This window comes from Copadichromis virginalis, linkage group LG23 (assembly GCF_057382275.1).
Source record: "Copadichromis virginalis isolate Kocher_CV1m ecotype Utaka linkage group LG23, C_Virginalis_male_GT1.1, whole genome shotgun sequence".
In the NCBI taxonomy this organism is placed as follows: Eukaryota; Metazoa; Chordata; class Actinopteri; order Cichliformes; family Cichlidae; genus Copadichromis; species Copadichromis virginalis.
This window is the reverse complement of record NC_140639.1, coordinates 5295019-5307972: the sequence shown is the minus strand read 5'-3', so window position 1 is coordinate 5307972 and position 12954 is coordinate 5295019. Positions and strand designations below refer to the sequence as shown.

Below are 12954 nucleotides of genomic sequence, written 5' to 3'. Positions count from 1 at the left end.
TCAGCAGTCACAGCTCACGTGCTTACAAGCCTTATTTAAATAGTTTTTTTTAGTCATGAAGAGCCACAATGGCATTTTTATCTGCTATGGCGCTGATTGTTAAGAGTTGGTAACATCTCCATCACAGCACTTCGACATAATCCCCCTCTCATCATAATCATGAAGAAACTCACAGCGGGAGAGGCGTTGATGTGGAGGACCTCCCCGTGTCTAATGAAAGCTCTGTGGTTATGAACTATGCAGCCGAGCATCAAGATCATTTACACACAGACGAGACCTTCGGTGGCACAGGAGGCCACTCGGTCTTTTCAGTGAACAGAAAGGAGAGTCGGGCATGAATAGTGGGTGTTTGGGGTGAATAAAGGCCAACCTTTCAGCCTGTCATAATGTGAGATTACTGTGACGGGGTACATGTCTGGTCAGAATGGCGTGAAGTCACACTGTAGTTCAGCTCTGACGGTCTGGGTGCGACGCAGAATATCGGTATGGGGGGTCTGGCAGTACTGTTGCCATGTAAATGTCTTTGTCCTCTGCTGTGCACACCAGAGGTGCACTTATATTTTTGAGAAGTAAATAATATTTGCAGTTCTTGCTGATGTGGGTAAAACTTTCACTTAAAAGAACGTTACCTTAACTCTGGAGAGTACTAGATGAACTTTTTACTCCATTTCTAGTCTGTTCTCAGATTATCTAACTGTCTGCTGACATAAAATTTAGAAAGTAAATAAGAGGAGGGTCATGCATGTTAACAAGCTATTGAAGCTTTATTAATATGCTATTATACTTTATAAAGTCCATTCAAAAATAGGGTTGCACAGGACAGAGAAATCCCATTTTCTGACTGATCTCCTGATTGACTCGCTTCTTTGTCAGTGTCCTCCATCTCCTGTGCTCTACCTCTCCTCTTTCTTCCTTAAACCGTCCAAGAATCTCTTTCTCCTTGGCCTGAGGGTGCGACTGGCTGTTGGTGCCAGTTCCACGGACAGCAAATGGGAGCTGTAATTATCATTGCTCCACCACTGTCTTGTCAGTGTGCTCGCCAGCAAAACAAGAGGGGAGCCTTTGGAAGTCCTGATCAAAAGCTTTGGCCTTTGATCATGAAGCAAAAGGAAAAACCTAAACACTGTGCAAAATCAACAAGGAATGTCCCAAAGAGAAAGACCTCAGGAGAATGCAAATGACAGCCATCCAGAACGCATCCTCAGCTCCTCCTCTGCAGTGACGTGCTGATGTCACTAACACAGGTGTTTGGGCTGTGTTTGATCTAACCCGCATAAGCAGAGGACTGAGGGAGTGAGTCACACACTGATGTTGTTGCACAAGTATCTAAAGACAGCACATGGTAAGCTGCACAGCAGGTAATGTGTTCATGTTTTTGGAAAGGCCTCAGAAGGTTCACATTTTGAATTTGATGGAAATATCTGTATACTTATATCATAGTAGGGTATGTCTTCACATCAGTAAAAACATAAAAAATAGATGGGATTCTGCATGACCCAACACAATTAATGTTCATAGAGAAGGTAACTTTGTAGGCAACAAAATAAATTTGCAGCTGACTGACAGAAAAAAAGTAATAATAGAAGCCCATTTTGAGGGCCTCAGCCAAAATCTACAGGGGCACAAGTCATGCTGCTTCAGCGACAACAAACCACAGCCTCTAGAACCTTTGAAACCCTGTGTGGTCATTTTCTCTCACAGTGACTGAAAAGAACTGTGGTGGGTGGGAAAGAGAAAAAAAAAAGAGCCCTTCTTAATACCAATCTTATGTATGTAGACGAAAATGGGAGAAGTGGGAGGGGTTGGGGGGTGGCAGACAGACTAAGGCACAATTTTAAAGCGCTTATTGAATTGCCATTACAGCTCCTGAGACTAATTGTGGCTGTTGTGTGTCTCTCGGTGGCCTAGGGGGCTCTGGAGTGGCCCTGTATGCTCTTACTCAGTGGGGTTTTCAAACCGAGTGGCCCTGAAAGAGAACAGGACCACCGTAGATCAATGGCAAACCTTTCACTCTTTCACAGGCCCTCACTAATCCTTCTCATTTGTCTGCCATTTGTTGAGGCACATTCACAGCTCCCTGAATTTAGGATTAGGGCTTGTTTTGTTACAAAAACAGCCCAAGTTATAAAGCTGAATAGATGGACTGAAGGGTGGACGACAGATGAGTGTGCATGTGAGTTTTTGAACATGTTTGCATGTGTGTATGGTTATTATGTATACACTGTTTGTATGAACAAATTTATGAGATCACAGTGCCTAGTCATCTATATGCACATGATTTGTGGCCACGACACACATGTAAAAATATATGGACATTTCAAGGTGAATTCTAGCATTAAAGATCAATAAAGAGATGTAAAGGGGCAGAAATAGAGGCAGTCACACTTAGAGAAAGTGTATAGATAGATAGCTAGCAGAGATCAACACTCTTTGACAGCTGCAGTTGGTCCTTCCATTTTTAACCAGCTCACATCTGCACAATACGTATATGCGAAAATCCTCCTTCACCTAAAATTTCAACACTCTGGAAATACTAAATATGTCGCAGTGCTGCTGTTGCTATTATATCCAAGACAGGACGTGGAGAACTTTCTTCATATTTCTGCAAAGGCCTTTTGCTCTTTTCAAAATGTTAATTCAGTTTTGTATACATGTTTCATGTTTCTCAATGTAGTACTTTAGGTATGAGTGCATGGATTAGCAATGCACATATCTATATATCTGTAAATACATCTATATTAGTATCTGCATCTCTCTCTCTCTTGCTGTGTACATGTGTAGTCACATTTATTTGCACAAAGAGAGAGCAAAGACAGAGTTCTCTGTCCTGAATCACCTTTTGGAAATAAACTTTTCATAAAAAGGAGGAAAAGCAAGAACAAATTGATTCATCACACACAAATACCTGCAAAGGAAATACAGTTTCATTAAAGCTGCTGCAATTCCCTTTGAACTTCAGAGTTTTTCTCCATTGTGTTCTGTTTGAACCTGAGAGTGTGCTTTGACAGACTTGGCAGTCTGCTACACGACTATCAGACTGAGGCCTTCTCATCACTGACTGGATTAGTGTTCATGTTTGAAGCCACTTAGTAGACTTTAGACAGGGCTGCTGAGTGGCATATGCGCCACATTTCCCCTTAAGCCCTGCCATGCCATCCAAAGGTATGTGGTGCTGACTGGCCAAACGCCATGTCAGGCATTCTTTGAATATCTGCAGCCCTGCCAGACACCAGGGGATGTTGTGAGGAGATGGATGGTAAGACGATTGTGTGACAGCAAAGTTGATCCCTGAAAAAGAACATATTAAAGGCTAGAAATACCAGTAACAGTAGTGATTTCTTGCTGAGAGCTACACAGAAGTGACAACAACACTTTGCCACTTATTCAGTGAGGGGATCAGGTGGCTCTGTTTTGCTCTAGGGAGACATTTCTCATATGTTTTAGGTTCACTATTCCCCTTGAAAGGAAATGTCTCTGCAAATCACTACAAACCTTTTCGGTGTTATCAACATTTGCCTATGATGAAATAGCTCCATCCTGTTGGGAGTAATATCTTTCTGGATAATAGTTCCACCATCCATGGGGCAAATGGGGGTCACAGATTTTTTAGGTGAGTATAAAAATAACATAAATTATGCACAGGCAGCAGTCTGAGCAAGACAAGTTGTTCCCAAGCCAGCTGAGAGATATGATCTCTGCAGCAAGTCCTGGTTCTTCCCTGGGGCCTGCTCCCAGTAGCACATGCTCGAAACACCTTGCCTAGGAGGCAACCAGCAGGAACCTCGTCAGTCACCTCAACTGGCTTCTTTCGATGGGAAGGAATAGCAGCTCTGCTCAGAACCTCTCAAATAACCAAGCACCTCATCCTGTCTCTGAGGGAGAGCCCAGAGACAGGATGATCAAAAAAAATTACCACCACTTGTATACACATACTTATTCTTTTGGTCACTATCTAGAACTCACGACCACGAAATGGGAACAAGAAATGACAGGTAAATCGAAAACTTCGCTTTCATGCTTAGCTCTCTTCACCACAACCGATCAGTACAGCTTTTGTATTACTGCAGAGGCTGCCAAGCACAAATAAAAAATTAAAATGAAAAAATATGTTTATTAATTTGCGATCTTTTCTTACTGACAAGTATCTTTTAAATCACAGATTCTAGCTACGTGTTTCCAGCGCAACAGGTTTTTATGGCAGCTTTAACTAATTATCTGCTTGTTGCTATTAATATTATTTACTTCTCAAAGGTTTATGAGGGTAAAAAGAATGTATACCTGCTTTAAATTTTGACTGCTAATCAATTAACTGATCATCTGTAGCCTGACCACTTCTATAAAAGCATGAATTTTGAGCTTTGGCAGATTGCTGAACTGTTGCAAAATTAAAGAAGCTACTGTTGCTGCCATTCAGTCAATTTCCAGGCTATTTAAAGGCCACGGTTCCACAGTGATAATGATTATTCACAAATGCAAAACATTCAAGATGGATGCCAGTCTTCCCAGGAGTGGATGTCCTAGCAAATTCATTCCAAGTTCAGACTGTGCAATGCTCACAGAAACTGCAAACAAACAAACAAATAAACAAGAGTACAAGAGAAACCTCTTAGACTCACGAGCCTCAGTTAGCATGTCAATACGATAATGTTCAAGTTCTGTCTGAACAAACCGCGAGATTTTTTTGGAACAGTGTGGAAATCTGGCCATAATGCACACTGCACAGATAATCAGCACAACACCAATACCAGCTGTCATCCACGGTGCTGGAGGGCTGATGAGTTTGGTTTGTTTTGCAGCCACAGGACTTTGACACCTTGCAGTTATTGTGCTCCTCTTGATACCAAAGTATTCTAAATCAAATGTGAAGCCATCTGCGTGACAGGTTTGGCCAAAACAATGATGCAGACCACAGCAGCAAAACTCTACAACATAATGGCTAAAAAAGAAAAGAATCAAGATGCTGCAGCGGTCCATATATTTGACCTTAATCTCACCTGTCCAGACCTCAAGATATAGTAGCTGTGCATCTGAGATTTGCAACGAAATCCTGCAAACCACAATGAAATGAAGCAACATAGTGAAAAACAGCGGCCCAAAATGCCTCCACTATGGTGTGAACGACTTATAAAGTCATATAGAAAATAATTAATTCAAGTTATTGTCGCTAAAGGTTGTTCCAAGACATTGAATAATGGAGTCTACTTAGTTTTTCTGCTTTTTGACATAGTTTTTGTTAAATAAATAATGCCTAAATAATTATGTATTATGATGTTGTTTATATGAAGTTGTATTTAAATAATTTTAAGGCCTTATAAGAACTAGATCTGTACCTTAAGCCTTAAATAGCTCTCATAGCTTTACCAAGCTTTTAACTGTAAGCAGCAGTGATACTGTATATTTGCAGTAGACATTCTAAAAGACTAAAAAGAAAAGCAGTGCACTCAGCAATCATGCTATTGGGTAAACCTGTTTAGTCTAATGCAATCCAACATGTCAGCTCCCTTTGTTTATATGCTCATAGTCTGTACTTTGTAATAATTTTGTCCTGGACTGCATTACACTGAAAGTCTAGCTAATGTTCTGGATATTTACAAACATAAAAAGAATATCAGAAATACATTTCACAATAACACAGTCCAGTAGAACTTCACTCTTTGTATACACGTTTTAGCATCTGTCTTTCCTTTGCGTTCCTCAACAGCTGATCTTGGAAGTACAGTGTCCAGTTGTTTGGATGAATGGTTCTCATATTTTGGCTATTGTTGTGCACTGAATGACTGTACACAAACTTCTCCTGTATAGACATTTAGTAACACTGGGTGGATTTTTATTTGCTTAAAGAACATAAGTTGTACCATTATTAGAGAAAGATCACAAATGAAAAGGTGATAATAAACAAGAAAAAAAGGCTAAAGGGGAACCTTCTACATAGTTTGGTCTGCTTAGGCAGGCCACATGTTGGGTTGAGTCCCAGTCAACATCATGAGGTTGTCTTTGGCTGTTAGTAAAGGGAAAAGACCAAAGTCAGTCACTTCATGCAAAGTTTGCGCTGTGCCAAACCTATCCACCCTACTGCTCAATTCGTGCCGTGTGTGAAGAAATTCTTCATGCCAGTGAAGCTAGACAGCCTCTGTGTTTTGTCACTGTACGCATGGTGATATTTCTTCAGCACTGTGTTTTTTTTTTCCAACTTCAAAGATTAACAGGCATTTATGCACAATATCAAAATGTCGTTGCTTTCTGCAGCTGAGGTTAGTGTTGGATTAAAAATCCACATGTTGTGTCACGCAGCAATCGTGATGTGTAAAGGTCTTTAATCATCATAGTTGCGGAGAGAATTTGACACTGGCTGGAAAAACCTAAGGATGCTGCATCCAACATCTGCAGAGAAACAATCTTCCAGTCAAATCTTACTAAGGATTAGTACAAAAAAATGACATTTTTTCTGTATCCTGTAGTATGAATGTTTATTAGACTATAATACAAATAGAGCCAGAAGTGACATTAAGAGGTTTTTGGACACGGAATTAGCAGAGACAGGCCGCTGGGACACCTATCAATCAAAGCTACCACGGCTCTTACTTCCAAAATGTAAAAAAAGACTCTCCATACTACTTTTTTATAAAGAGATAAATTGGCTTAGAGGCCATTTTTTGCATCGAAATGAGAGTAAATGGGGACTCTGACTTTTTGGACAACTGGGAGTTTCAACCGGCATGTCTGAAAATACCAAAGACAACGACAAATCAGTCCCGCTCTGTTAAGCTTTGAACATTGCATAAAAGAAACCAGTGCATCTCATAATGATTTTTTTTTTTTTTAGCATATGACTATGTGTCCCTTTCTACATTCTTGTGCCTATTCATAATACAGTTGGTTTAATAGCTAGTGAGGACAGACACCTTCCACTATCGAAGTGCCAGTAAGAGACATACACACACATCCAAAAACGAGCCATTCAGGATTATAATATTAATAATATAAATGGAGAGGAGTAAGTAAATCTAGATATCCTCAGTTATTTAATGTTTCAGTGTCAGAGCTGTCTCATATTTTCTGGCAAACGTTGAATAATGACATTTAAAATCAAAATAAATGAAATAAAGATTAACATTTGTTCATAACTGCAATGGAATAACTTGATTACTGCTTTTTTCCATAAAAGACAGACAAACACAGCTTGTGTTAAGAAGAGCGTCTCCATTTGTGACTTTACATCCATCACTTTTATAGTGATGGATGTATGGCTCCCTCTGATGGTCAGAGAGCAGAGCAGCTCAAAAGCTTAGTGACCTATGAACTTTTTTATGCTCAAAATTATGATGTATTTAGCAACAGTTGAGCTGTACACATGTAGAATATGACATTTGATGGTTTGCAGATATTGGAAGAACAATATCTGCAAACCAAGTATATGTAATAAGACTGATTTGTGATGTATATTGATTGATTGATAAGGTGCAGTGTAAATATTTCAGTGTGTGTATATAATATATCTCTGTATGTGTATTTGCTTGACAGCCCTACAAATGAATGAAATTGCAGTAAACTTTACTGACTTTTACTTACTGACTTTTACTTACTGTACTTACTTTTATTTGAATTTTGCACCACGTTTTGAAAAGACAGACTAGTTTAACTAGTTTAATATCTGTGCAAAGGTGTGGCTGGAAACTGTGACTTTAGTGACTCATTTAGTTTTCACAGTTTTTCAAAGTGTGATGTTTCTCACAGCTACAGAAAACAAGAAAAAAGGCGAGCAGTTGCACTTTTAAACCTCATTAAACATGAGTTCACTTGGTAGTGAGAGGTCCAGAGTTCCCTTTAAACTGCAAAATAAAACTATAAAAAGAGTCATAAATAAATGAATGTGTAAAGAAAAGAAATAGAAAGGAAGTCCTGTTGATGAAAACCCCGAGGATTGAGCCAGCAACCTTCTGATGGTTGCTCTATCTGTCCACTTTTACAGTTCCCTATAAGCCTCTCTAAAAGCCTTATAGAGAACTCTGCTGCCCTCTGCAACATATCATGACGTATTGAACAACAACACTATGGAAAGAGGAAAAATGTAATAAAACATCTGACATAAAATGTAAAAATGTGTGACATATTTATTAATATACATTTTTAGCAACTGAAAGCACTCTATCAAGTGCAGTGTGCATGTGTTTGCATTAAGTCTGCATCACTCACAATAGTAATCAGCATAATTAGAATCACTTATTTGAATCAAACCAAACAGTAACATTTTAAACAGCTAGACCTCTTCAACTCCCGTAATTGCAAAGCTGCTGCTGGAAAAGAAAAAAACGTCAACAGCTCGTGTACGTTTTACAGTTTTAAAGGTGTGATGTTTCTCGTTGCTAGAGAAAATGACAAAGAGAAAATGGGAATACTTTTCGATTAATTTAATGTAAGTTCATTTAATAATGAGGGTACAGGACTTTAAAGATCAAAATAAAAACCACAAAAAGAATCTTAAAAAAGACTGCCGTGATAAATGTCTGACAAAAGTTTCAGAAGAGAAATACACCGGATGTGTTGTTAATGAAAACCACAGACAGACTGCAAGGTGATGCATAATGACTGCACCTCACAGGCACAATGCACACTCTGCAACTGTTTTTGCTCTTCCTACCAATTAGTTGTCTCAAACAAAATGGTAAAAATTTAGTATCTTATCTTTTTTTCAAAGAATGTGAGATAATTGTTATTCTTTTTTTTTTTTTTCATTTCTTTGCAGCAAGAAGAGTTCAATGCTGTATATGGCATCAATGCAACACAAGATAAGGCACGTATGTGGAGGATTCCTTGTCAGTGAAGACTTTGTATTGACTGCTGCACACTGTGATGATTGGAAAGTTACTAAGATCCTACAAGGAATCTGTTCATCACCTAAATATGAATATTTCTGCAGACTTCTTAATTATTATCAATGCAGGAAATGTTGTTCTGGGCACCCACAATCTCAAGAAAGCTGAGAAGACCATGATATATCAAATAAAAAAGAAGTGCAAGCATCCTTCTTACAAGAATGCTAAATCTGGAAATGATATCATGCTTCTCAAAGTGTTCATCAACTCATTTATTACAATATTATATGTTGATATGATATGTATGATATATTTGAAGATCTCAATTCATAAAATTTCAAGACTGTGATTTTATGTATTTTTGTCGTTGTTATTGTTGTCTCCAGCAAAATCAAATAAAGATATTTTTTCACACAGGGTGATTCTGGGGGTCCTCTGGTATTTGACAAGAAGATGGCACCCATATACAAATGCACACACACACATGCACACACATACACACACATGTGTGCATTTACACTACTTTAACATCTGACATGTGACCGTGAAGGTGTAGCTGGAAAATGTGGTTTCATTGACTCACAGACTCAACATATACGTGTTGATGAAAAGCCACAGAAACATTGCAAGGTGATGCATAAAGCAGACAAACTGTCCCCCTAAACAACGACATTTTACTTGACTTCCACGCATCATGCACGCTCTACAGAAGTGTCTTCTATTCACAGCTGTGACATGCCTCATACAAAATGGTAAGATTGTAAAATATTTTTCTTAAAGTTATGCAAAAACTATATTTCTCTCAGTTTTTCTTCATTTATTTTCAGCACTGGGAAGTGAAATCATAAATGGCAAAAAGGCTGATGAAAAGTTCATGCAGTATATGGCATCAGTACAAAACAACAAAATACACACATGTGGAGGATTCCTTGTCAGTGAAGACTTTGTAATGACTGCTGCGCATTGTGCTGTTAAGTGAGTAACCACCAAAAGCGTGTCACATTCATCTAAATATAAATAATTATTTTGGTTTCTCATTCATTATTCACGTAGGAAGCTTAAATCCTTAAGTGTTGTTCTGGGTACCCATGATCTCAAGAAGGCAAATAAGAAAATGAGATATGGAGTAAAAATGATGTGCAGACACCCTGCCTTCAAGGAAGTTGCAAATGGGAATGACATCATGCTCCTCAAAGTAAGTATTCATCTATTCAGCCTCGGCTTCACAAAGGATATCAGACGTTCTTATGAATCAATCAATAATAAAAATAGTTAATACAGGGAGGAAAGTATAAAATAAAAATAAAAGAATAAATAAAAGAAACATAATTAAAAGAACAACAAAAAACCTAAACATTTTCTGGCACTTTCGGCCAGCATTTACTGTCAAACCACATGATCAATCACCAATTACATGATTTTGTTTAAGCTTCAACCAATCAAAGCACATTTGATTGTAGTATAGGTAAAACCAACAGCAACAATAATAATACATGAAATTACTTCTTGTTCCACAACAAAACAAACAAGCACCTTTTCTTATTTTTGCTGTAACAATAATATACATGTCACGCATTATTAGATATATTAATACATCTAAATACAAAGACGATAATAATAGTATTTTAGAATAATTTGCCTTATGCAAGTCGCTACCCACATTTGTGCATGCACTATCTGTTTGAGAGACATGCAAAGACAAATATTGGAGAACTTTAAATACACACAAATTTGACATCTTCATAACTGATTTCAATTTTAATCATTTATTTTCTGAGGTTTTTGATTTTATCTTTCCAGCTGTCTAAGAAAGTTTCCCTGGGTGGCAAAAAACCAATTAAGCTAATTCCACTTCCAATTCAAAAACTAAACCTGAAGGAAAAGAAGATCTGCAGTGTAGCTGGATGGGGGCCCACAGAACCTCGTAAACATCGATCTGGTTATGTTAATGAGCTGCAAGTGTTGGATGTTCCCATCATTAACAAGGACGAGTGTCAGAAGGTGTGGGGACAAATTCCCAAAAATGTTATTTGCGCCGGTGGATACAAAGCAAAGAGTGGAATCTGTCAGGTCTTTTTTTCATGTTTTCTTATCAAAATAGTATAAACATCAAAATTATTGAAAAACAACAAATTAATATTTGATATTTCTTCCTCACAGGGTGATTCTGGTGGGCCTCTCATATGTAACAAGTTGGCTGTTGGCATTGTTTCCTTTAACAACGACAATGGCTGTAACTATCCAGATGTCCCAAACGTCTATACAGACATATCACAATTTCTTCCTTGGATCACAGATATTCTCAAGAAAAAAAAATGCAAAGGGTAAAAAATATTTTAAATTGTGTTATGGGTGTATTGTAAGACTGTTGGGCAAGTGATATGTGAGCTGTGTAAACTGCTTAAATTCAGCAATATCTAACATTAAAGGGCCTTTCAAAAAACTGCTGATGACTCTTTTCAATGTCAAGCTTACACTAGAACATCAGTAACATAGTAGCTTTGAAGTGCGCAAGTTAGTATGATGTAAAAAAACAAACAAAGGTTTGTCATTAGTTGTATTACACAAACTAATTTGTCAGAAAAAGAATAAAGATCCATTGAGAATTCAAAAAGGCTCATAAACAGTAATATCCAGCGCAAATTAATCTCATTTCATTACAATCTGACCGATACTGTAGGAGGAGTGATTCTTATGAAACATGGCCAGACACTTCACCATGGCTAAAACTCCTCAATCCACATCAATCAGAAAAAAGAAAGAAAGAAAAGTGTATAGTTTTGTTTGACATCACAATTGTACATGGCTATTGAGAGGTCGAGTGACTTCACAAAGAAATTTGATAATTCATGAATTAATTTCCTGTATTTAGTAGACTTTTTGCACATTTTATTTTACATCAGTTTATACTGTGCATGCTGTTATTTATGAAAAAGAAACCAAAATCCAAATCCAATTTATTTATATAGCACATTTAAAAACAAAGAGTTTGCCCAAAGTGCTGTACAGAGACAAAGGGGTAAAACACAAGATAAAACCACTGACACCCACATAAACACATAATAACACATAACAAACATATCAACTCACACCAGTCTAAATGCTATCAAAAAAAGGTGTTTTTTCAAAAGAGAAATAAAAATAGGAAATGAATATGCCTGTCTGATATTTAAGGGGACTTATTCCAAAGTTTGGGAGTCATAATTGAAGACGCTTTAGCCTAGATTTTGGAACAACCAAAAGCAGCAGGTTGGCTGATCTAAGGGCCCGTGAAGGAATATAAGGCTGAAGTATCTCGGAAAGGTAAGGGGGAGCATTTAGGCATTTATAAACCAGCGTTAGGACTTTGAAATTAGCCAAGCCAACCACAATTCCCAAGCGGGTTGCATGAAATATTATTAGGCCTAAATGCAATCACTTCCATTTTATCCTCATTGAAGCTCAAAAAGTTCAGAGCCATCCAAGCTCTGACATCTTCAAGGCAGTTCAGAAAGATTTGAATCGAGCCTGGGCCGTTTGGCGCTAAAGGCAAATAAATTTGGCAGTCGTCTGCATAGCAGTGAAAGGATATTTTGTGTTTTCTAAAATAGACCCCAAAGGGAGCACGTACAGTGAAAAAAGAAGAGGGCCAAGGATTGAGCCCTGTGGCACCCCACAAGAAAGAGGGGCTGAGGTGGATTCAAATTTTCAACATTAACACTAAACGTTCTGCCACTCAAATAACGAAGTTATTGAACGAAGCCAATCCAGTGTTACACCTTTGATGCCAACCAGGCGTTCCAAACAAGAGATAAGAATACTGTCGCCAACAGTATTAAACGCTGTAGTTAGATCTAAAAGCACAAGGCTCACGGTCTATACAGACATATCACAATTTCTTCCTTGGATCACAGATATTCTCAAGAAAAAAAAATGCAAAGGGTAAAAAATATTTTCCATGTTATTGTGGGTGTATTGTAAGACTGTTGGGCAAGTGATATGTGAGCTGTGTAAACTGCTTAAATTCTGCAATATCTAACATTAACTGTATCTAACAAAATATCTAACAATATCCAAGCAATATCTAACAAAAACTGCTGATGACTCTTTCATTGTCAAGCTTACAAATAGATCAGTGACATAGTAGCTTTGAAGTGCACAA

General features: G+C 37.8%; 1 protein-coding gene across 1 annotated transcript; it reads left to right on the top strand.

The window, feature by feature from the left end:
• Positions 1-9436: 9436 nt before the first annotated feature.
• Positions 9437-11242, top strand: LOC146680068 (granzyme-like protein 1). Its single transcript, XM_085448586.1, has 5 exons — positions 9437-9565; positions 9641-9788; positions 9867-10008; positions 10614-10883; positions 10974-11242. The coding sequence occupies exons 1-5, from the start codon at positions 9508-9510 to the stop codon at positions 11139-11141; spliced, it is 786 nt and encodes a 261-aa protein (XP_085304712.1). The 5' UTR covers positions 9437-9507; the 3' UTR covers positions 11142-11242.
• The last annotated feature ends 1712 nt before the right edge of the window (positions 11243-12954 follow it).